Here is a 25,868-nt window from a genome sequence, read left to right as displayed (position 1 = left end):
TGCATATAAAATATCTGATAAAACTAACTGGGATCTATTCAAGTTTAAAACTCTACAAATCTAAGGCTACATAGTACCAAAATCACAATCTGGTTTGAAAGATCCTGAGACAAAATCATCTTCTGGCGATACTAAAAAAATAAAATAACTATTTTAGATAAAATAAAGAAGATTCACTTCTGAAAACCTGAAGTCACAGAAAATTTGCATCCTAACCCAAAACTATAAATAAGAGATTGACTTCTACAGAGACATGACCATGTACATAATTTCTTTTTTTGCTGTTGTTTAATGCTTACCAATTAATTAAGTGACCTCTGTTGCAACAGTTAAGTTCATGCAACTAGTGTTTAGTTTAAAAATAATAATTGAAGGAAGCTGATCAAGGTCAGACTTGGTCCTCTGACAACTTTTAAATATATTTCTTTCTATTTTCTTTCATGTTTTGAGACCCTTACTACTGGCCTTACTATCAAGCAGGTGATAGTCTGTTTCATCTCCTTGTGGTAATGACAGAAGGCTCCAACATTTATTCTAGTTTTCATAGACAGCGTACTGATGCAATAGCCCCAAGCAAATTAAAACCATCCTAAGATTTGTTACTAACTTACTGAGCCACTTTGAATAAGTTTTTGAACCTTTCTTTTCTTTAACATAATTTTGGTTCCTCAGATTCCCTGGTATATGAATGCTATCAAGACACATAATTAGATAATGTTCTATAAAAAGCTGAAAGTGCTAAAATTTAATGTTTTTATACACTATGCATATACTGTTTTATAGAGTTTTATTTTTTGTACAATTTCTCTTATCCTCTGCATACATTATTCTTTTAGTTTCTTAAGTAGCCAGAGAAAGAAACCAGAATGAAAGAAATCAATATATTTAAGTGAATGAAAAAAGATCTTAATCGCAGAGGCATAAACTGGACTTGAATGAAAAAAAAAGTAATTTTAGTTTTTAAAATTCAAGATGCCAGATATTTTAGGTATTACTTTTAAAGTTAAGAAATAAGACAATAGCACTTATCGTGTAAAATAATAATGCATTACACTATAAACAGTATATTTTGGTGAAAGAGAGTTCAATGATAAGTTTTCTTTTTCCTTAGTCATTGGCAGGGTTAGGAAAACCTAGGTAGATATCTGCAATTACACATCTTCGAAGGTTAACGGGTTTCAGCAACTACTGTAGTTGATAAAAGATCAAAATGCAAAAGTAACTCCACAAACTTACCAGGTATCATTTAAAAATAACCTGAAAGAGAGTTTTAGAGTAACATACTGAATTGAAAGACCAGGTGATTGAAGTATATTAGAGTATGAATAATATATTTTTGAAGGGATAAACAGTTCTACTGGAGTTAACTTATCTTGGCTCTAAAAGTCCAGGGAGCAATTTTTAACCTCAGAAAGAAAAAAAAAAAGCCCACTAAGAAATGTTGCCAATAACTTTAAGAATATTCCCCATTCATGTGGAGAGGACATCAATTTCAAAGTCTAAGCAAAAATTTCAGAAACACACACACAACGACAAGGGAATAACTGTAAGAGGTGTAACACTACCTGCTTTACATTGATCATAACACTGCAGTCATTGAAGGAAGTTTTCTATAGCAATTTTTTTGTGTTATGTGAAATGGCCATTAATTATCTAGTACAGTGCATGCTGTAAGAAAGACACAAAGAGGGATTCCAGAGCACAGTGATTCGATTACTAAAGAGAAAAACAGTAGGTGCTTCACAGTTTACTGGATAGAATAGACAATTTTATAACAATCACATCTTAACTGGCTTCAAATTTCAGCCAGCATTCTGTATAACAACTCCTCCGGAACAATTTTCTGCCCTGATTCTAATAGTTGTAACAAAGGATTTTTGGCAAATGTGTTATCTTCTGTACGTCCAAGGACTCCAATTATCTCCGTAAATGACGTTTAGTGATCAAGATTCCCCCTCAATCTTTACTGCCACCTGTCCATACTCTTGGACACGCGCACGTCAGTAAACACGCGCGCGCGCTCTGAGCATTCGCCCCAAAATAGTTGAAATAAAGGTTCAAAAACACAGACACACATCCATCTCGCCCCCCACACACCCCACGCAAATAATGGTCAATAAACTCGAAAAGTTTCTGGCTAGGTTAGGATGGGACGTTTGTTGAGTCGGAGTTGATCTTTTTTGTCTTATAGCCTTTGGGGGCACTAGCCAGGAGTCTTCTTTTTTCTACCAAGAAAGAGTTCGCTTTTCCACCTCGGTTTCGTGCTGGTCGCGTCCTACCCCTCTCTCCTTCCCACCTCAGTTTCCCTAGTCCTACTAGGGGCACACACCCTAAAAGAGTAAAGCTCTGTTCCTTCTCCCGGTCTTTAAACTTATTGGGAGGACATGGAAGTCTCCGCGCAGATTCTGCGCGGAGTTCTCACGCTCCCGCTTCTGGTCTCCAACTTTCCCTACTCGCTTTCTCCTGACAACTGAACTTTCCGCTCCGCAGCGAACCGTGGGGACAAAGAGAACTGTGAAAGCGGGCGAAATGGCCATTTCTACCCCGAAACTGACAAGTTACCCCACTCCCGCCCCCTCTGGGTAGATCCTCCCCCAGTGAGCGTTCATTAGCATAAAACTCGTCTGGCCCGGCTCCCGGTCCTCTGGCCTCCAGGATTCGCGCGCTTTGCTGGGATGGGGAAGCCACCACTCAGGCTCCAGTACAGGGATCCAAAGAGCATCCCAGCGCAAAGCCTGCACCTGCTCATTCCTGAGCTACTAACCTTAAATTTAAGAGAAGGAAGAGAAGACAGAGAAGAAGACAGAGAAGAGAAGAGAAGAGAAGAGAAGAGAAGAGAAGAGAAGAGAAGAGAAGAGAAGAGAAGGGAAGAGGAGAGAAGAGGAGAGAAGAGGAGAAAGAAAAAGAAAAGAAAAGAAAAGACGAGAAAAGGAAAGAAAAGAGAAAAGAAAAGAAAAGAAAAGAAAAGAAAAGAAAAGAAAAGAAAAGAAAAGAAAAGAAGAGAAAAGAAGAGAAAAGAAAAGAGAAAAGAGAAGAAAAGCAAAGAAAGGGCAGTTTGTTGAGAAAGAGAGAGCGAGCGAGGGAGAGAGTGAGAGCTGTGGTCTTCCTTGCCCACGTCTCCAGTTCAGTTTCCCAGAGTCACAGGCACCCGATCACCTCCCCTTACAGAAGAAAACCTGCCGGCCCCCTTGCATCTGCCCCGGGGCAAACGTATTATCTGCTTTGCACACGCACACGCTCACACGCGGACACTCGCACACATGCGCGCACACACAGACCCCTCCCCTCGGCAGGCTTCCCTTCAGGGTTTGGGGCTGAACTCGCAGCGGGTCCCCCGGGATTGCCCGGGGCCCATGGCCTCTGCGGTCCTTCCCCTCCCGACCTCCAAGTGGCCCACTCCCGAGACGACCTTTCCGGCCCCTCACCCAAAGCGTGTCCTCCCGCTTCCCGAACCCTGCCTGGCAGGGTCACGACCTCCCCCGCCCCCCGGACACCACTCGGTGCCGCAGACAAGCCCCGCCGGTGTCCCTGGGCTCCCGGTGGAGCCCGGGTCCGAGGGAGCGCACACCAGGGCAGCGCGCTGAACGGGGACCACAGACGCTGGGGCGGCCCGGGGAGGGACTGTGACTCCTGGAAAGGCACCGTCCTCCTCCCTCCCCTCCCCTCCGCCCCCAGGCTTGGGGTTCCCGCGTACCCCAGCAGCCAAGTCCCTGTGGGCAGGCGGACAAGGGGCGGACCGGGCGGGAAGAACGAGATCTGGGCTGGGCGAGGTGGCAACTTCTCTGAGGGTCGGGAGCGGCCGGTCAGCCCCGAGGACAGGGCACGGAGGGCCGCACTCCCCGGGGCGCGCGGCTCGCGGGCGCGCGGAGCGAGCGGCATCTGGAAAGGAGCTGGGGCAGGGGAAGGAGGAGGGTGGGAAGGGACCCCGGGTGGCGGAGGCTCCCCCGCCCCCCTTTACCTGGCGTTGGTGCAGTCATTGTAGAGGGTCTCGAAGTCCTTCCTGGAGATGAGTTTGCAGCGGTTCACTCCGGGCTGGATGGCTCCCAGTCCCCTCAGGATGCGAACCTGCTCCACGTTGCACACCACCGGCGTGATCTCCAGCCGCTTCAGCTTGGTGTAGACCGTGTGCAAGCCCCCCACCAAGTGCTTCAGGAACAGGTCGAACGCCTGGGGCAGGCAGATCAGCTCGCAGCCCTCCACCGTGAACGAAGCCACTTTGGCCCCCCTCAGATCCACCATTTTGCACTCATTATTCTGGGGGGTGTTTTCCACTGGGGACGGGGTCGAGTACACGGGTTTCCCAGGGAGGGGGCCGCAGCTGCTGCTGCTACTGCTGCTGCTGCTGCTACTGCTGCTGCTACTGCTGCTACTGCTGCTGCTGCTGCTGCCGCCGCCGCTGCCGGTGCTCGCGGGGATGGGGGTGCTGGAGGCGCCGCCGCCGCCAGCGCTGATGCCGCCGCCGCTCGCGGTCGCCAGGCTGGGGTTGCAGTTGCCGCCGCCGCCACCGCCGCCGCCTCCGCCGCCTCCGTTGCCAGCGCTGCCGCCGCCGCCTCCGCTGCCGCCGCCGCCGGTGGAGGGGACTGTGGCCGCCGCCGCCGCCGCCGCCGAAGCGATGGACTCCGGCCGGAACAGAGTTGGCCCGGAGGACGCCGGGGGCCCGATGGACGGAGCCGGAGACGAGGTTGCCGAGGAGGTGGAGGTGGTGGTGCCGGAGGAGGACGCAGACGTGGAGATCGGGGGCTGAGGGGGGACCAGCTGGGTTGGAGGGATCAAAGCCGCCGGCACTGCCATGGTCACATAGAAGGGGAACCCGGAGGCGGAGAAGCGAGGGGGAAAGTTGCCACACACCCCAGGGAGGGCGAGGGGGAGAAGGGAGAGAAGGAACTAGGGCAGCAACAACAACTCCGGGAGAGAACGAGGAGCAAAGGGAGAGAAGGAGGTGAGGGGAAGAAAGAGCGAGCGCAGGAGGGGTGAGCGCGAGAGGCGCTCTGGAGAGAAACGCACAAAAGTGTCCCGCAAGTCGAAATGCGAGTCCTCTCCGGGGGCTGGGAGCGGGGGTTGGTTTGGGGGGGGCGGGGGGCGGGCGGGGAGGGTCGGCTGTTGTTGTGTGGGTCCCGCTCTAGCACAAAGTTAAAGATGAAGGTGAAAAGGAGGAGGTTTGAGGACTTGGGTTCTCCCTGGCAAGTACATTGATCAAAGATTGAGAGGGGAATGACAGAGAGAAAATGAGCTGAAAAGTGCAGGCTGCCGGCTGGACGAGTTGTTGTTGTCACACGGTGCAGAGGGGAGGAGCTCCGGAAACTTGAAATACCCTTTGAAGCCGCAAAAACCTCACTCACTAGTATTAACCCAAATTATCCAACCAGGAACTCGGAGCAGAGACTCCGCGAGCGCGAGGAGGGGGTGAGGGTGCGGGGGGGGGGGGGGGGGGGGGGGAGAGACGAGTGAGCAAGCGAAGGAGGAGGGAAGGGGCGGGTGTGCGTGGGGGGGGGGGGTATGGGGAAAGGGGGGTAAGGAAAGAAACTAAGGGAGGCACAGAGAGGAAAAGCCAGAGACACTGAAGTGGCGATAGGAAAAGGAGAGATCATCTACTTCTCTTCCACTACCGTTAGATTGTACGTCTCCTATTCCATTTCGGCTGCGATGACTCCTATTGTTTTTTTTCCAAAACCCACGAAGCCACCGCCTGCCAACTTAAAGAGGAGCCGGAGCGCTTCAATCTGTCCTTCAAGGATTTAGGATACATCTCTACCGTTTGTTTTTTTCTTTTTTTCTTTTTAATGAGATGTAAAAGAAAGCACGTGCCCTCACTTTATGATTATTAAGAAATTATTTTGAGAAAAATTCACATGTAAGCAAAGCGTGTATTTTATCTATTAAATTATTTACTTGGATAAAGATAGTGAAAATGCGAGCACAGTTTTCAAGTTGTGGGGGAAAAGTCAGTGGGATCGCTTGAGAATAATGGGGTGCTCTCTATCCAATTCCTTATTTCCTAATAGATTGTGGAAGGAAAGAAATGCTTGCCCTGATGTGGATCGCTCAGAATAACTTCACTTTTGCCCCAAGAGGAGGTCAGCATGCTTCTTATGCCTAGAGAATGTGGAGACTTCAGGCACCTTTTAAGATTTAGAAAGTAAAAAAGAAGAAAACACCGATTTTTCTTACCTAAAACTCTATAATTAATTCACCTGCCTTGCACAGTTATCAACTGTCTTTACATCCTTTCAGACCCAAGGTCAGTTGCTAATGCTATGTGGATACTTATTATATTCCTATTTGGGAAGGTCCTATTCAGTTTGTCAGTGCAAATGTGTTTTGTAAATAATGAAAAGAACAGAAACAAAGCTTACTGCCTGACTTGTGAGACAGAAAGGGTAGCTATCTTAAAAACATTGGGCTGAATTTAGACTGACTCTTCCTCCTTGCTGTCTCCTCTCCTTTCCTTCCTTTTCTAACTTGTTGCATGAAGGTATTTATTCAAGGGCTTCTGACCAGCATATGATTTGAGTGTAGGTCAGTCTTCTCTGTGTATATCTCTAGGAACCTTAAATAATTGGGCTCTAAACCTGTCTACACATGTTCACTAACTTCACAAGATAAAAACAATGCTATAGCTTTGAACAGATTTTAAACATAAACTATTAGCACCAGTTTCACAGTATTGATAAATTTTATAATGAAGTTTCTGCCATTTTGGCATTGAAATCATCACATTTCTCTTTATAATTTCAATTCTTTAAGCTTTTTGAAGTTTAGTGTTAAAAGGTGGGAATAGCTAGAGAAATATTACACTGTTAACTGATTTGTCTAAGTTTATGCTAAACTTTTTGGGGTGTAGCAATTATATCAGGAGGCTTTCCTGGGTCATAAGAATTCAGAAAATTGATTGTTGCCAAAAAGTAGATACAATTCTACAAATATAGCTAAAGTGTACACAGTTTTTTGGCCTAGTTATTTTAATAAATTATTAGTCAATATATAGTTACTTGGCCAATGTATTTTAACATATTCAGAATCACTTATCTTAATTTTCTGTGTTTCACATCTGTTCTTATTTAAAAATAAAGATTTGATATACAGCACATACATCAAAACACCTCTTTAGGTGTCTATGCATGTTTTGGAAAATATTACCTTTAAAATATGCCAAATTACTATGTTAATGGATGAAGGAGAGAAAGAAGATATTAAGCCCCCCCAAAACTAATTTTATTTTGGAATCGCAGGCACAACTGTAATAAACTTTGGCATAGTCTTAAGAACACTAAACTACAGTTTCTTCATTTTAGATTCTAGATCTGCAAATGGAAAATAAATGGTAATTAAGTGCCCTGCATCTGCCCTTACCATTCTCATTTCTCACGTTTCCTTGAACCGTCACTCACCCAATAGCTGCCACATTCAGAAGCCACAGATGGGAAGTCATGATAGCTGACCAAACCATAATCCCACTCTGCTTGGAAGCAAACTCCACATTTTCTGCAGGGAAACCTGTGCCTCGCAGCACGTGCTGTATTTAGAAGCAGGGCTCTGTGCATTTGCCCCCACCTGAATGGGGGCTTCCTCCTTTCTCCCCCCACCTCTGCTCTCTAAACTGTTTCTAGGAACTATCACTCACTCCTCAGATCAAACAATAGGATCAGAAAAAGCCTATAATACAAATTAAAATATATAGGAAAGAAAAGCCTTGACATTTTTTTCAGATTTTTTTTTCTTTTAGAAATGTTTTCAATGATTAAGGCAAACAGTATTTAACAACAGATAAGTCAACTCCTCGGAAATTTCAAACTCTCCCTCTTTCCATTGCATTTTTAGCTTTCAACGCTTCTGTCTTGTTTATTTATTGTTTTACGTCTTTGATTGTTTCAGGTCCTCTCCCTCCTTCTCATCTCTTCCAACCTGCACTCAATTTGCATAAGCAAAACTCAAAGTACTGTAACTGATATTAGAAATTTCTCCCTGTGTTTTGTGAAGACGTATTGTGCTGAAATCAATAAGACTGTTTAAAATTCAAAGACCTGCAAATCGTTCTGTTTGTCCTTTGATAGGGCCTCTGCTGATTAAAATGCTACCAAGAAAGCTTAATTGCTGCACTAATTAAGAAGTCTTTAATTTCTTTCCTAGGATATCCTTTGAAGCTGAGCTTGTACCAGTTCAGGGAAGGTATTTTCTTCCCTCCCTCTGCCCCCTTCTGGCCCCTCCTCTCCTCTTTCTCCTTCCTCCTCCCCTGCCCCCCACAAGATCCCTATGAATGGGAACTAATAGAGTGGTCTCAGGTCTCACCATCTATTAACAAAAATCGGCCCGGGATGCAGAGTTCAGTGCAGTACGAAATGCAGTTTTGAGAAAAGCTGTAAGGTTGCAGGAGACAGTAAGAAAATACAGAGTAGCTGTTGCCGCTAAAGTCCCCGTGAATACCTGGGATGACAAGAGGCACTTGAGTCGGAAGATGAGGGCATCCTATTTGGTTAAAAGGGGCAGTGACAAGGAAATGCTTCTATTGAAACAGGGAAACATAAACATATACTTTCAAAACCTGTGGTTTTAAAAAAAAGAAGAATAAATATGTAGAAAGGTGGACTTGTTGTAGTTGGAATTTGGTAAGTATCATTTTATTTTATGAGTATAAAATCATGAATTCCATGGGGATTTATTTTTGACCTTTTTATAACTCAAGGGGGCATGGCATTGTATTACATCCATTTCATCCTTATATATTGACCTATTTTATTCAATGATTTCTCAAATGGGGAAACTGACTAAATGATTTCACAAAGCTTTCTCTGTAATCAATAGTCATTTTTAGGTTTATTCATGCTGCGTTATAATTCTGGTAAATGACTGCAAAGCAGAAGATTGTCAGAAAGATACAAATATTGACAAAGCCAGGGTAATTCATGTCTTTAAACCTTCAGAATTTCAATATAGCAACTGATACAGTTATTTGAAAGAAAAAGATTGAAAAATGCATATTTCCTAGAATATAAACCTAAAATGATTAACTGGCAATACATATTTGAATGTGTTTCTTGCATATCTCAAAATTTCCTGAAAGCTTTGAGTATCCTCTTTTTTTTTTATAGCATCACTAAACGATACAAAAACAATTTGAGCATATGCAGATAGGGCAACAAGAAAAGGGTCATTACAATTTTATCCTTTTAATTTTTTGCCAAGTTCAATTAGAAGCATGCACAGAAAAATACAGATGTATACTTTAGATATCTACTGAATCCCTTTTAGTGACAGGACAAGGAGATAACATGCTTAATAGATTCAAAGGCAGACTTACCATTCTGAGCACGACGTCACTCTAATTATGTTTACTCTAATTGAAAGCAAGGTTTTTTGGAATCAGAAATTACTTTCAGAATTTTTTTTTAAATAATGCAAGTGGATCAAATGTTGATCACAAACATTTCCATCTTTCAAAATGTATTGGAAAATTAAATGAAAAGTGGAGTTTCGTACGAACAATGCCCCAGGGCAAAAAACAACTAACACTAGATTTTCCAGTCCAGCCATAACACAAATCAATTTGAGCACACTTCTATGGCCAGACTGCCAGATTGTTATGACTGCTAATTCACTCAATCAAAGAGTGCATTAGCACACCCGGCACAAATAGCTTTAACAATAGAGTGCACTTCTGAACAATTCTAAGATATATCACAACGAAGAAAGAAGTAAAGAGGAAGATTATTTTAACATCTGCATATTTACTGATGGACCTGTGTCCTTAATAGAAGGAGAAGAAGCAGAGAAAAGATTGAGATAAACTTCAGGCAGAGGTTTATTAAAGAGCTATCTAAGTTTGGCAAATCTAGAAAGATATCAGGGTACCAGTAGTTCACTGACTTTGTTAAACGTTTCTCAGGAGAGAGTCCAAAATTGATGTTTGCACTTCAGTAGTAAATCATTGAAGACGGAGAAATTATGCCAAGTAACTCTCTCAAGCCTTTTTAACTCAGACACACGGCCTCACCAATCAGCTCAGCCCAGGCTGCCTTAAGTAAAGACTTCGCTACTTTTGCACTTTTTCTCTCTGCCTCTCCACTTAGGGTTCCAACTTCTGTCTCTCAGTGACTCTCACTTCCACAGTCTCCCTCTTTTTTCCAATTGCCTGCCTCTTTTCCAGAGCAAGGAGTACGACTTTTATCTCACTGCTACATTCTCTAATCAGGCGCAGAGAGCTTGGTGATAAATTACCCAAAGGACAGAAGGTGGGGAGCTCAAGGTGAACACACTCTAACCTGCAGTACTCAAACTTAATGTTACAGAATCTCATTCTTAATAAAGAAGTGGTGAAAATGGTTACAAATAACATGGACTTGTTTTGCAGTTTGGGAATGCATGGACTGTCTAGTATACTGAATGCCATAGCAATGATCTAAAGCAGTGGTTCTCAACCTTTTGGCCCTTTAAATACAGTTTCTCATGTTGTGACCGGACCATAAAATTATTTTTGTTGCTATTTCATAACTGTAACGTTGCTACTGTTATGAATCATAATGTAAATATCTGATATGCAGGATGGTCTTAGGTGACCCTTGTGAAAGGGTCGTTCAACCGCCAAAGGGGTCGCGACCCACAGGTTGAGAACCGCTTATCTAAAGCAAAATGGCTTGTTTTGGCACCACTGTTGCTCCCTCCCTAATCTTCTTTTCTCACCCATTTTTCTCCTGGTTCAGAATGAAGGTGACATGTGGCTGGTTATGAAGCACATTTTAAGAAATCTCTCTACCCAGAGGGTAGAGAAAAAAGAGTTACAAAGAAAAAAGAATCATCATGGAATTGTTTTTCTGTCTCCAAACTGCATTATTTCCATGAGAAGAGGTGAACTCCTTATGATAATTTAGTTATACTTGCCCATCAGTACTTACTTCCTGTGTAAGTGTCCTAATTCCATCTGTGGGTTGGTATTGTGTTGCACAGCCAAATATTCGATAACAAAACAAACAGTGAGATCATTTTAGACTTGGATTGTAGGAGGAAGCAGCAACTAGAATAATATAAATTGAGATTAATTCCCTCCATCTCTTAAATCAGGCCATTGTGAGAGGAATGACATACTGGGTTGAAGTAAGGTTAAAAAGTCAGCCAGATATTTAAATCCCTAGTTTTTAATAAATATCCTATCTTTAATTGCATCCTTGCATTCCTAGCATTTCCTAATTCTCTTACTCCTCTCTCTTTTAATAACATAAAACTCATTTTATTCTAAAGAAGGTCAGTATTTAGACATGGACTGCCTGACAGATACACAGTTGGGAATGGGGGTGGGAAGAAGTCTTGTGTAGTGTGAATGCATGTTTAATATTAAAACAAAGTATTGTATAATTTGTAATGTTAGAAGAAATGTACTAAACCTGACTATAAAAGTTTCTATTGATTCACTGTCTGCTTTTTGTTGTTGTTGTTTTAACTTATCTTGGCCCCTTCTCTTTGCTTTATTAAATAAAAGAAGAGGTCATTGTGTAATAAATAGCCTATAAAATTGTTCTATTTGAAGTCAGATAGTTCAGGATTGTTAAAAGAGAATACTGTTTATTTGTTTATTACCCTTCAGAACAAAAAGATTTCTTAAAAAGTTGAAAGAAGAACAATTGCCACCTTCCAGCCTGAGATCTTGTATGTCAAGTTTCAGCCCAGAGCAAATTTTTACAACAAGTTATAAACCCCCTGTAACAGAGGGTTTATTATAATGGAAGTGCTGACACAACCTTAACTATAGCGTTGTAAACGGCTATGCTATAATATCCATTAAGCAGAAAGAAAAATAAGCTGGCTGATCAATAATTTATACAAAGAGTACCAACTGCAGACATAATAACTGTAATGTTTGCAAAGCAATCTCTCTGCTCTCCAGGCTTAACAGTAAACGCAAACTAGCAACGCTGTTAATTTCCAACTCCTACAGATAAGAATACAAACAAATTACTTAAAATTATATTTTGCTCAACATTTAGCAGGCCTCGATGGGATAAAATAAAATTTAATTATGATGCAACTTGTGCGGGATGCAAAGCTGTTTTGTTTTCCAGCACATTTTATTATGAAAGGACATTCATTTGGAACATCAATTATGGGGAAATAGTATGTTTCAAAGAGTTGACTTGGGTCAGGCAGGCTCTTCTAAGAGTTATTCAGACATGGAAACAGATTGACACTGTTTAACTTCAAAGAAAGTTACAGGGTTTTACAGAGCCACAACCTGAAATACAATACTGCAAGCTCTGATCCGAGTCAACTGTCAGGAAAAACATACCTTGTCTTTAGAGTTCATGGGAAAAAAAGACAATGGCTTGGAAAGTGTGACCATCATTAGCATCCGGTGATTCTTGGGGTGTTCAATTAATGGTAAGCCTCATTTGCATGGAAGCAGGATGTGTCCTTTCTACCTAACAAATGCGGGTCATAAAATGTAAGCATTGTTTTCTGGAAAATTTTGAAAAGACACTTCAGTAGACTTCCATATTTATTACTGCTTTGCTTTTTATAGTGTCCACATATGTAGAGTGTGACATTTTTATTTTTTGCTGATGGCTTTTAAAGCAGGAAAAGAAGGTTTGAGAGGAGAATTGAAGGATCCCAAATTGCACACTGTGTATATATTCGAGGTTAAACCAGAATGTACATTTCTGAGGTTCACATCTCCATCACTTTTTGTCTGTTCATTTCTTGGGGGTGGGGGAGGAGCCGATAGAACGAAGAGACTTTGCTATCAGAGTTGTAAAATGGTGTATTACTCTGTGAGCAATTGCACTTGGAAAGGAACCAGTAATTTATATGAGAAGTGTTTAAGATCGCCTGTTCACCCAGTGATCCATGCCAGGTCAGTTCCAGTAATGCCAGAAAACAAAAGGAGGTGCACATCACTGGGAAAAAAGACACCTTATCCGCCTTAAGAGCTTGTGAAGGGAAGCACTAAAATGCCATTTTCTCAAATGAACTGGTCATTACCATTTAAAATCCTGAGGGGCTGTGGGACTAGGGAGGAGAGAAAGAATTTTTCTTTTGATTTCACAGGCTCTGAAGTGTTAGTTTTAAGGGGGAGGTGTTTTGTTGTGATTGTCTCAGCTTTATGTTTTAGCAAAGGTTGAATCTTGTAACCGAAGTGCCTTCTTTAAACAATGCAATGGAAAAGGATGCACACAACGGCTTTGAGGATATACTTGGCCCGTTTTAAACTTAGAAATTAACTTTTAAAAATGACCGGTACTAATAGCAATGCAACCCTCTACTAATAATGTCTGTGCCAGGTTGTAATTTGTTAATTTTTTACTTGAATAAATTTTCCCATTCAACCCCTCACTCCACCAGTTTTCAGGAGGAGACCATGGGATACTGACAGGGCATTATGTAAGGAATTGCTACCTATGAATTCTTCACAGGCCTTTACTCTTGTTTAACATAAAGTATAGATTCTCTGAGTATAATGGCATTGGAGGGGGAGGAGGGAAGAAGATTGCACACTTGCCAACCCCAGGCACATGCTTTCCTCATATGTCCTAAAGTTATTTTAGTTTCTGAACAAGAGTTCGGTTCATTCAGAAGTCCAGCCTATCCATACTTGTGTAGTTAGGGAAGGATCTAAAGAAAATGACTCTTTCCTGCGTAAGTCAGTATTTATAATTGAACGATTGGCTCAAAATTCAGCACATCCAGGAATCTTTGCTGATTAATCCTGTGTGTCCTAATAACTGTCACCATGCATTCCAATGGGCAAGGCAATTATCTTATGCTTTCACACTTGTTGATATGTTTCTCTTCAGGTGGTCTCAAGTCATTTCTATTCCTTTCAAACAGCTACTATAATGCTTTGCGCTTGCTGGGTGCTCAATAAATGTCAACTGGATAATTAAAGCTGCCTCTATATTATGCCACCCATTTCCTTTGTTCCCAAATCGTGTAAACTGCTCATTCTCAAACCACATATGACTTGATTCAGACCAGGATATTGAAGAGTAACAAAATTTTAGATATGCTCATTTCTGCTTTAATATCCAGCTAATTTAGGAAAATTCTTGAGGCAAAAAATTCATAGATGCTAATAAACTGGGTTTCAAATTGCTGGAAAAGAGAATGTTAGATCTATAGCAAAGGCTTGTATCTGGGACCTACACAGAGAAAATGTTTCCATCTGGGGAGCACGGGGGCATCTTCACCAAGAGTGAAAATACACGTGAGACTCTGAAGTGCTGTCACAGCGGATGAGGAAATGCAGGATTGTGTGTGCAACAATTTGTACGGCTGCTACGTTAATACTACCATCACTTTCATGTAGCTCACATTCTCCCTTATACAAAGCACACTTATTTTTTGTGTACTGATTGTATACTAGTTGCTAATGATGTAAAGAAGAAAAAGATATTCATCCTGAACAAACCTTCATACACATGATCTCAATTGCATCTTATTGCCATAACATGATTGAAATTTGGTGCTAGGGGACCCTAGAAGATCATCTCATTCTGGGATTGCCGTTCTCCTCCTGCTACTTCTCCACCCAATGACCAGGCCTGGCACCACCAGCGGTTCTCAGATCTTTTCGTTGAAGCTCAGAGGCAATCTCAGAAACATTCCCAGCATAGAACTGTCGGGTCAGCCTATTAGATTCACCCCTGATCTTGGCAAAGAGGAAACTGACAATTAGCAAAATATGAGCGCTTCCTTTTATACTCACAAGGAGTTGAGGCTTAAGCCAGGTAGACTCAAGTCCTCACTGATTCCCCTTACCCCCAACCCCAACTCTCCATGAAGGAGACCTTTTTGAAGTAAACAGAGGAAAATCTTTTATTTTTTCATTTCTTATATAAGGGAACTGAACAAATAATAAACTGGCAGAGTTGGATCTGGACTCGTGGTTTTCTGCCTGTTTCTCCCACTATGTGATAGTGCAGTGGATATCATGTAGTATGATATCATTGTATGATATACACACATATATTGAATGTCTGTAAGTTCTAATAGAGCTACTGATGTTCTCAGTGGCTACTTAGGTGTATGCACACATGTGCTACAATGCAGCATGATGAGGGTGGGGAATCCTGAAAAAGAGTTGGGGAAATACTGTGATTTCAGGATAAGATTTTGAAATCTTTAGAATTTCTTAACTGATATGTGATGTTAGAAAGTCAAACTGCAAAAACCCCTGGAGTTCCTTGACTTTTGTGACTAACCCTGTTTTCTTTAGTTAAAAAGGGCAGCATCTACCAATTAAAGCCACCTGTTGAAGTGCTTTGCAAAATCAGGACTTAAACCCACAGTTGACTGTGTCAACACATTCCTTTTCTGTAGTCTCTTCCCAGCCATAGTTTACTTTTCCATAGGGGACTATCCAACCTCTTTCTCCTACTGTTTTCATCCTGATTTCAAGAAAGGTCACTCCACGCCAACTTTTTTCCCCCAAGAGTTGATTCAGGGTCACTCACAGCTATTCCCAGCAGAGCAATAGCATGCCCTCCTGCTGCCCCATTTAAATTGTCTGAACTGCATGGCTTTTTCATTTACTCTCCCTTTAGAGTGAAGCTGCAAAGTAGAGAAGACTTGAATGGTCTTGTATCTTCAAAGAAGTGCCTTGAGCTCTGGAATGTAACAAAGTGGGAGAAACCACTGAACTCCAGGAAATGTCAACAATGAGGTGGGAAGGCCTGGGCAAGTGGATAGGGGCCATACTCTAGGCGTTTCTAGGACAAGGCAACCAACTCAGCTGAACAAGAAAATGGGTCTTTTTCCCACAGAAACTAATGGAACCGATCTTGAAGCACAATGATAATAGCATGTGCACAAATTTAAGTACAAGCTGTCCAGGAAGTTCTTTGTTATATTTTTCTGTAAATGATTTGTTTGACAAACTGATGATGATTACTACTAAAGAATTAACATTTTCAATAGTCTGAACATTTTGGTCCTAATAGGAACTTAAATAAATAAAACATTATTTAAAAAGACACGAGCAAAGTAATTTTAATAGTTAAAATGCATTTATATTTAGTTTTAGTCTATGTCAAATTGAACTTAAAGAAAAAACAAAAATGTTCCCAAATGCTACATGTCAATAGTAGCAATTCGAGGTTTAATTACTTCTAAGCACAGAATATGAAAATACAGGATTAATATTGTATAATTGATAAGCTGTTGAACATATAGGTATTAAAGAGCACATTCAGCAACTAAACAAACAGTATTTTATATCACAAATGTAGAGATAAACTCATGACCTCAATATTGTTTTTAACCTTAATATTCAGGAATAATTATCATCAATTTCTTGATAAGTTTTCTTAGCCAAAATATTTTAGTAAATTTAACTACTACTTGCTGAATACCCAAAAGAAGCCTCCAAATTAGGAATAGCCAAAAGTAGATATGCAAAATGATGTGTATACATATTGGATTTATTTATGTTAATATCATTAACTATTATATAACAGATATTCAAAGTAATGCTGTATTAAAAGTCTAGATGTGTATGGCACTTAACACTGAATAATTTTAAAAGAATATTTTCTATGAAAATGTATTTGCATTTTTACAGTTAGTATCTTATTTTAATAATATAATCACTAAAATATATTTTCTTAGTTTCATTACACAGAAACAGTTTCAAGGAATTACTTTGCACACACACACACACTCACACATGCCTATTTTCAGAATTTTCTAAACAGCAATTACTTTCTTTAGATTTATAGTCTATAACTCCTGGTATCTTTGGTATCCAAAAAAAACCCACAAAACTATTTACTTTTTGTTTGCATTGAAGTAATTTTAGTCTAAAAACACTTACTAATCATAACAACACAGCAGTGGATTGTTTTGTAAACATTTTACTTTATTATCAGCCTTTGTTTTCCAATACAATGCTTTAAAAATACCCTCTGTTGTATAAAAGACATTGTTGCAAAAAGGCAGCTCAAAACTTGTCCTTCCCTTCCTTTCATTGATCTGTTGCCTCTTAGGTAATATGAACAGCTGTCTCCAGCTCACCCACAAGCAAACTGAACATAATAATAAGGTAGTGTTACTGGCCTGTATCTATGAATAATTATAAAGAGGGTGCCAGTTCTTTTCCATTACAGATAAGGTAACAAAGATACCACAGAGAAGAAAACTGGTTAGCAAAAACAAGCGAGTGCTTCTGACTTGAAGAATTAGTTATTTCTCTGGTAACCACTGAGTTTCTCTTTCAGTTGGGTTTCCAATAAGGTGAAGGTGCCCTCTGTAGGAGACTCCCAGTAAATGCTGCTGCTTTGTATTTGGATGACAACATACAAGTCCCCCAACCCCATTTCCAAATTATAAACAAATAAACACAAGTTTGAACTCCTTATGAATCCTAGAAGGAAATTAGTACAAAGCCCACAATCAGCTATGAAAGGAAAGTACCCTTTCAAAATGATAGAAATTGAACACTGAGAAAGCTGTACAGCACATTGGTGTTTGATATTTACTGACATTATGGTATGTAATAGAATGGGTATTATAAATTCAGAGGCGTTGTTGAAAGCAGAAAGACAGAAGGTCTTGGCATAGTTTAGTGAAAAGTGGATCTGAACAGAAAAATCCACAAGCAGAGAGAGAGACATTCACCAACTAATAAATACACCTCCCCAAAAGGTCTTCTTACCTTCCTTTCTTATAAAGGTTACCATAATGCAGATTCATTATCAGTCCCACTGGGTAACATATAGTTCAGTAAGAAATTGCTTTTGTTAGCATGTTCATGGAAAGAGATTAGCTATTTCCCCAGATCTCTCGGGGCTATTTGAAATTTTGGGAATTCTCTCTGTAATTTAAAATGAAAGTTAAAGCCAATGTGAATAGACTGGGGAAAATCTCACAAATTAAACCTCTCCATCTGGAAGCTGCTTCATCACTCATTGCAAAAGTACAAGCTGAAATCACATTTGTTATAAACACGAAAGTTTTCATCAGTAATAATGCAATTACATGTGTATTAATGTTTTGATAGTTAAGCACTTTGCAAAGAAACACCTAAAAGTTAGTTGTTTAACAGTGCTTTGGATTTCATTTTTGGTCTTTATTGACTTTGCATAGTACCTAAGATGTATCATTGAAGCTATCTATTTACATTTTTTGGACTATGACTTCGGCCTCTATGGAATGTGTGTAGGAGAGTCCAGTATCACCTGTATTGCAAGTTAGTGGATGAACAAGTGGGCATGGAAGCATAAGACAAAGGAATATCTGCCTCCTTTTACCTATCTGATTTCAATTTGTCTCCCATTATCAGCAAACATGCCTTCTCCAAGAATCTATTTCCCTACAGCACCTAGTACATATCTCAACTACAGCAACATTTAGGCAGCAATTACTATATATGCCAGGCACTGTGTTAAATACTATGTATAGATTATCTCATTTAATCCTCATAATACATGAAAAAGACAGGCAATTATCATTTTTTTTGACAGGCAATTATTTTTAGCCCCCAAAAAAAAAAGAGAGGTAACTAAGTCTTGAGAGGTGAAATTGCTTCCCCAGCTTACTTCAGGGCCTTCTTTATTTTCCAATATAATATACTCCCGTCTGATCTCACTTATTTTCCCACCTGACGATCTTTCACATGCTCAACTTATTTGCTCCCTGTTTTCCTAACACAACTGTCTGGTGAATCCCCAGCCAGGATTAAAGCAGCAATCTGCTATCCCTCTGGATGACTGAGCATTGTTAAAGACTCTCCCACAGCTATGCAGATCGGTGCCCTTAATTACTCATGACTCTTAGTTATGAGCTTTACATTTAAGCTAGTTTATCCAGAAAGGGTGTTGAATAAGCTCACATCATCACATTAATAGGAGGTCAGGGCTCCAGTGAGTCTCAGAGATGACTACAACCAGATATTCAAACATTTCCTCAGATATCTCTGAACTCTGAAGACATGTTTTTCAGGATATCTTCCTCAGTTTCTCAGTCTGGCTTATTCCACACAGTTGGATTCATCCTGCCTAGCAGCAACCATGCTCAATGCTTCTAACTCCGCCACCAGAGATGAGATTAGCGTTCTTGATACACAAGGTAAAAAAAATAAAAATCCAAGAAAAGGTTCTGATTGGGTCACCTTGGGACAGATACACATTTCTGGATAAAGAAATCATCAAGGACAGCATCAGGTAGTTGTTAAGAATGTGAGGGATGTGAAGCAAGATGCCTGTAATTCAAAACCTAGTCTGTGTATGATCTAGGACAGGTTTACATTCCTGTACCTCAATTTCTTTATCTGAAAGGGGGGAAATAAACATTGTATCTACTTCATTGTATTGTAATTATGATTAAATAAGTTAAAAACTTTGAATAGTACCTGAATTTTAATATATTAGTTATCACTGATTTTCAGACCTTGGGATTGGTTCAGGTTGAGAAAGATAGCCATTCACAGATCAGTCACCCTAGCCAATGAGGTGAAATAATTGAAGAGCACTGCAGCTCACACTTGCTTAGCATGGGGGGCTGGAAATTTTCCTAGAGAGAGAGACATTTCCAGATGAAAGGCTGAAGAGTGTTAGACAAACACACTCTTCAGATGCCTGTTATACACCCATAAAAAAATGTGTGATCTCCTATACCAATGAAGGGCCATTCAACAATCCTTTTTATGTGTCCTGGATCAGCTCCATCTCTCCTTAGTATCAGAGATAATTCTAAATCTTTCTCAAATTCTAGACCCAACTCCTCATGTACTAGATCCAGATTCTCTAATGACAGCTTTCTATTGTGACAGGAAATTTAAGATCATTAAGTCTTCACCATTTCTTACTTGGACTGTTGCTAGAGCTTCCTGGCTAATGCCCTTTCCCAGTCTCACCATTTATCTATCCACACTGGACCCTGAGTGTACTGTCTTCAATGTAAATCAGGTCACGCAGTCCATACACTTAAAACTCTTCGATGGTGCCCAGCTGGCATGGCTCAGTGGTTGAGCATTGACCTATGAACCAAGAGATCATGGTTCAGTTCCTGGTCAGCGCACATGCCTGGGTTGTGGGCTTGATCACCAGTGTGGGGAGTGCAGGAGGCAGCCAGGCAATGATTCTATGTTTCTATTTCCTTCTCCCTCCCTCTTCTTCTCTGAAATCAATAAAAATATATTTTAAAAAACCCACAACTCTTCAATAACATCTCTCTACCTTCAGAATGAAGTTCAAGGTAGTACTGAGCATGACTTAGACCTCCTCTACTTCTCCTGACTTATATATGGACCCTCCCATGAGCAGTTTTTATTTTAGAAAGTCTGAAGTGCTAAATTTCAAAATCAAATCTTGCTACTCCTGTGGTGAAAATACTTCTTCCATGGCTCCTCATTAGATTTTGAATAGCACTCTCTCCTGTTTCTACAGGAGTTATTTATAACTTTTAATTTTATATTAGGGTGCTTACTTTTTTATTGTGCGACTGTCTCTACTAGTAATAAGTTCCTTTAGAACATTTCTATTTTATTTTTTTATTGTACTCTCTGTCTAGTATAGTGATTGGAATATAGATGTATGCAATGCTAATTAATAAATGACCTGTGACTAGTAATATGAACATACCATGTTATGTCACATGTCTGGCTTTTTGTTTATAACTACCTCTTCCAACATTTATTTGCTTAGTTAACTCTTTCTTGTCCTCCAAGAAAGATACTCTAAACCTACAAAAGTGCAAACTATCTCACATCTGTACTATCACATTCCCTTGTGTACACCTCTCATATGATTTGTTGTGCTTTATGTATCTGTCTTCATTAGTGGCAGGGAACAGGTCTCAATTATCTTTTAAACATCACTTAGCATGATGCTTAACATACAACAGTCCTAAAGTTCAACTTGTTTTTAAATCCTCATCTGACGAAATATTTTTGTTGATTTTAGAGGGAGAGAAAGGAAGAGAAAGAGAGACAGACAGAGAGAGATAAACATTGATCAGTTGCCCCCTATACTCACCTTGACAGTGGGGATCAAACCCCCAACCTAGGTATGTAACCTGGAATCGAAACCACAACCTTTTGGTGTATGGGATGATGTCCTATCCAACTGAGCCACCCAGTCAGGGCTGAACTTTTCTTTTTTTAAGATATTGATTAAGCTCCACCTGTGTAACCCACAGACGAGAGAGAATCATTGATTGGCTGCCTTCTGCATGCCCCCTACTGGGGATCAAGCCTGCAACCTGGGCATGTGCCCTTGAATGAAATTGAACCCAGGACCTTTCAGTCTGCAGGCGGATGCTCTATCCACTGAGCAAAACTGGCTAGGGCTCATCATTGATGTTTCCATCTCTCTCTCCTTTCCCTTTTTCCTCTCTGAAATCAATAAAAACATTTTTTTTTAAATATATTTTATTGATTTCTTACAGAGAGGAAGGGAGAGAGATAGAGAGTTAGAAACATCGATGAGAGAGAAACATCGATCAGCTGCCTCCTGCACACCTCCCACTGGGGATGTGCCCGCAACCCAGGTACACGCCCTTTGACCGAAATCGAACCTGGGACCTTTCAGTCCGCAGGCCGACGCTCTATCCACTGAGCCAAACCGGTTCCGGCAATAAAAACATTTTTTTAAAGAAAAGATCCAGATCCATCTTGTGCTCGTCATGTTCCAGTCCTGGTATTAGTCATTTCTACAAGGAGCTGGGTTCTTTGTGGAGATTATATATAAAAGTCAAGATTGGATGCTTAATTCTCATAGCTATGTATGCCTCATGGTTTTTAGGACCTCTTAGCAAATAAGGTAGGAAATGCACGGAGACCATCTATATAATAAAAGCCCAGCGACCATTATGGCAGAAAGACAGGAACAACCAGTGCTATGATGCGCCTGCCACAGGGGCCCCCACCAGCGCCACTGCTGAGCCTAAGGGCCCCTGGGGTCAGTTGTGCGGCGACACCAAGGAGCTGGAAAAGAAGAATGCGAAGGTGGCCAGGGTGCGTGTGCAGCTTGAGATGAAGGCTCTGTGGGACGAATTAAATCAGCTGGGCATTGAGATGATCATCACCAAGGCTGGCAGGTCATGGCAGCCCTCTCCCTGCTGCAACCCTCCCCACGTGGCGCCAGTCTCGGGCAGCGGGCTTTGGCCAGATCCACGGGAGTGAGACTGAGAAGCAGGATGGGAGGCATGACCAGGCCACCTGTGGGTCCTTCTCGGTGTGGGCCAGCTCCTTCGTTCTCCGAGTCCCAGCTCTAGGATAGCTGCCTGGCATGCTGGGCCAGAGGGTACTGCTCAGGAGGCCAGGAAGGCGGCGGAGATAAACCCTGTGGACCTGCCACCTGACCAGCAGCCTAGAATCCAGCACCACCAGAAATGAAATGGCTCTGAGCACACCGAGCTTGGGAGTAAGGCAGCTGCCTGTGGGGGGCCTTGCCATCAGCTGGCTCCCGGTGGATCCCACCTCAAAGGAAACTCAGTCTTTGGTTCCTTAGTTCAGTCTATCCCAGCTAAAGAGGAGCAGCTGGGCACATTTTAGGGGAGAACTGAGACTCTAAAACAGTGTGTTCTGTACCTTGGAGATTGCTACCCAGTTGTCTTAGGCCTAAATTCCAGGTGATTGTGGGGCCTGGCTCTGTCACTGGGGCCATGTCTTCCAATTGCCTGTATTTGTTGTAAGGACCCAAAGAGAAGAGGGGAACAAGTTTTTCAATGCAATGGATTTGACCAACAGACAAGCGGGAGTGCCAGGCTATGTCTAATGTACACACAGAGACCCCAGCTCTGAGTCCGCCTGGCCAAAGGGAGCTCAGTCAGGGCCTGTTTGCAGAACCTTCTGGCGGTTTCTGTTTCCTTACTGAGGCCATCCTCCCTGGGAAGCCTGGGGTCCATGCTCAGCTCCAGCTCAGTGGGTCTTCTCCAGGCCTCTCCCCCTGACTGGCCCCGCCCCTGATCTGGCCCCCACCCTGATCGGGGGTGGGGCCTGCCAGCCAACCTCCCACAGCCCCTCACCCCAGCTGACCAGACCCCACAAATTTGTGCACCGGGCCTCTAGTGTGTATATATATATATATATGTATATATATATATATACACACACACTGAGTGGCCAGATTATTATGACCACCTGACATTTGTAGGCAAATTAGCTATAATTTTGAGCTGAAGTTGCTAGAGGGCCAGACCATTATAAACGTCTGAATAGCACAACATACCTAAGTATCATTGCTGATCAAGTTCATCCTATCATGTTGATGGCGTATCCCAATGGAGATGGTTTCTTCCAACTAGACAATGCTCCATGCCACAGTGCTTGTATTGTGCAGGAGTGGGTTCAAGAACATGAGGGAGACTTTACCTTGCTTAGGTGGCCCCCACGATCACCAGATCTCAATCCAATTGAGCAGTTGTGGGATGAAGTTAAAAGAGCCATCAGGCAGCTGGTTCCACAACCATCAAACCTCACAGAACTGGATAGTACTATTCATCAGGCATGGTGTCAGATTCCCCGCATCACCTTTCAACATCTCGTGGAGTCAATGCCAAGAAGAATCACCACACTATTGAAGGCAAAAGGTGGCCAAATGAAGTACTGATGGGGTGATCATAATAATCTGGCCACTCAGTGTATATTCTATTTGTAAGTATTTATACATATAAATAAAATCTCCATAAATAGAGAAAATGCAGTTTGGTGCAAAAGTACGTTTATACAAAATACAAAGTTTATTTTTTTATTATTATTTATTAACTAGTGACCCAGTGCACAAATTCATGCACGTTGAAAGTAAATTAATTAGGAGAAATATTTTAATATTGTTATTCGCCCTTTCTTATAATAGATGTGTCAGCAAAATTCATGTATCGCGCATATTCGAGTCAACTCAGTTTTTTATGTATAGAGAATAAACTTGCTTAATTAGTCCTGCTATCTGATGTAGCTAAACTTTTTCCAGCCTGTGAAGCACCCCAACTTCTCTTTCAGATAATTGTCAGCAACACAGCAGTAATTATCAACATGAAGCAGATTATTATTGTAGATCACTCAGGGAGAACAAAGGGTAAAATATTTAACTGCAGCAGTGTTTGACTATATTCTGCGCAGTGAGAAAACCTGAAGTAATTTTCAAGGTTCACCATTTCTTACTTCTTTTCAGTTGGATCAAGTTTCTAAGCTTTCTAAATCTCCATTTTCCGGCCAATGAAAAGAAAATACGATTCCACCAAGTCTCCTATCTACTTACTCCAGGACTCCAGAATCAAATGAGATGAGGCATGAGAAAACACTTCACAGACATTTGTTAAGATATAAAATGTTTCCACCTGGCTATAAAGCAAGTCGTGATCCTGGGGTGAAGAAACTGCAAGGAGGCTAGTCGCTAGGGAGAGGAAGCCAGGCGTTGCTATGTGACATCATTACCCAGATGGTCAGATACTTAGCATATTAGCCTTTTATATATATAGATATCCCATACATGCTGACTACCTCCTGGGCCTTGACCTTCCTGCTGTCTTATCCAACTATGATTGTGCTACTCAGCTGACTGCTTAACAGACCCCAGCCCCATAACCACATTCTGAGCCTCACTGCATTCTTTATTTTCAGTCAGCCAGTCTCTGACACATCTTTGAACCCTAAACACACAACCACTTCCTTGATCCCCTACTTTTTCATCCTTGGTCATGTTCCACAAGAAACGAAGAGAAGGGAACAAGAAAGAAGGCAGCAAGGTCCTGAAATCTGAAGCTAAAGTTTGTGTGGATATTTGTTTTATTTAAAAAAAAATATGTTCTTATTGATTTCAGAGAGGAAAGGAGAGGGAGTGAGAGATAGAAATATCAATAATCAGAGAGAATCAGTGAGCAGCTGCCTCCTGCTCAGCCCCTACTGGGGATATAGCCTGCATCCTGGGCATGTGCTCTGACTGGGAATGGAACTGTGACCTCCTGCTTCATGAGTCAATGCTTAACCACTGAGCCATTCCGCTGGCTAAGTTTGTGTGGGTATTTAAATGCTCCTAGACTAAAGCGGGTTTCAGTGCTCTGCTTCTGCCTTGGACTTCCTCTTTCCATGTAGTTACTGGTTTCAGAAAATCTTACTTTCACACCAGCTGATGGAGGTGTTTAAGATGATTTTTAAAAATTGTTTTATCCTTGCCGAAACCGGTTTGGCTCAGTGGATAGAGCGTCGGCCTGCGGACTGAAGGGTCCCAGGTTCGATTCCGGTCAAGGGCATGTACCTGGGTTGCGGGCACATCCCCAGTGGGAGATGTGCAGGAGGCGGCTGATCGATGTTTCTCTCTCATCGATGTTTCTAACTCTCTATCTCTCTCCCTTCCTCTCTGTAAAAAATCAATAAAATATATTTTTAAAAAATTGTTTTATCCAGAATTTTTAGTTGTTTTCAAAGGGTTGGCCTGGGTACTTGGTCCTCTGTAATGCCAAAGGTAAACATTTATATGTAATATTTAAGGTTTTAACATTTTAATAAAATGAACACATTTTGAAATCAGTCTAAGGGCCTGGTTCCTTGAAATTAGGAAAGAAAATTGTATCTTAAGTCACTTTTCCAAGGGCATATACAAGTTTGAAAGTGAGAATCCAAATTTTTGCATGTATCCTGACTTTCATACTAGTGTTCTTCCTGTTCTGATTGCAGCAGTGAGCAAAGAGTGATATAATTTCTGCAAGGAGGAGAATAAAGGTGGACCTTATTAATGACTTTCTACCTCAATTGAACCAGAGTAGCAATTGATTTATATATTATTTTTCCTTACCCTACTTAGTTAAAGAAGTGTTTCTATGCTAGAAATAAAGATGAAAACCACTGATTGAATAGATGTGATAGTTCTTTGAAGATACAAACTATGCTTTCTTAAGCATCCTATTTTCGTATTCTATGATAACCAGAAAATCAATGACAGTCATTTTTG

At 41.3% G+C, this 25,868-nt stretch overlaps 1 protein-coding gene across 1 annotated transcript in view; it reads right to left on the bottom strand.

Annotated features, from left to right (window-relative positions):
* DACH1 (dachshund family transcription factor 1) overlaps positions 1-5,237 on the bottom strand; it is a 437,658-nt gene extending 432,421 nt beyond the window's left edge. The window contains exon 1 of the mRNA XM_070408964.1: positions 3,959-5,237. Within this exon, the coding sequence (XP_070265065.1) occupies positions 3,959-4,791 (833 nt within the window). The 5' untranslated portion in view covers positions 4,792-5,237. The remainder of the gene's footprint in view (positions 1-3,958) is intronic.
* Positions 5,238-25,868: the final 20,631 nt, after the last annotated feature.

This window comes from Myotis yumanensis, unplaced genomic scaffold (assembly GCF_028538775.1).
Source record: "Myotis yumanensis isolate MYYU_CA2020_CCGP unplaced genomic scaffold, mMyoYum1.0.hap1 SCAF_3, whole genome shotgun sequence".
NCBI lineage: Eukaryota > Metazoa > Chordata > Mammalia > Chiroptera > Vespertilionidae > Myotis > Myotis yumanensis.
Note: the sequence above shows the minus strand (reverse complement) of the source record. Positions and strands in the feature narration are given on the sequence as shown.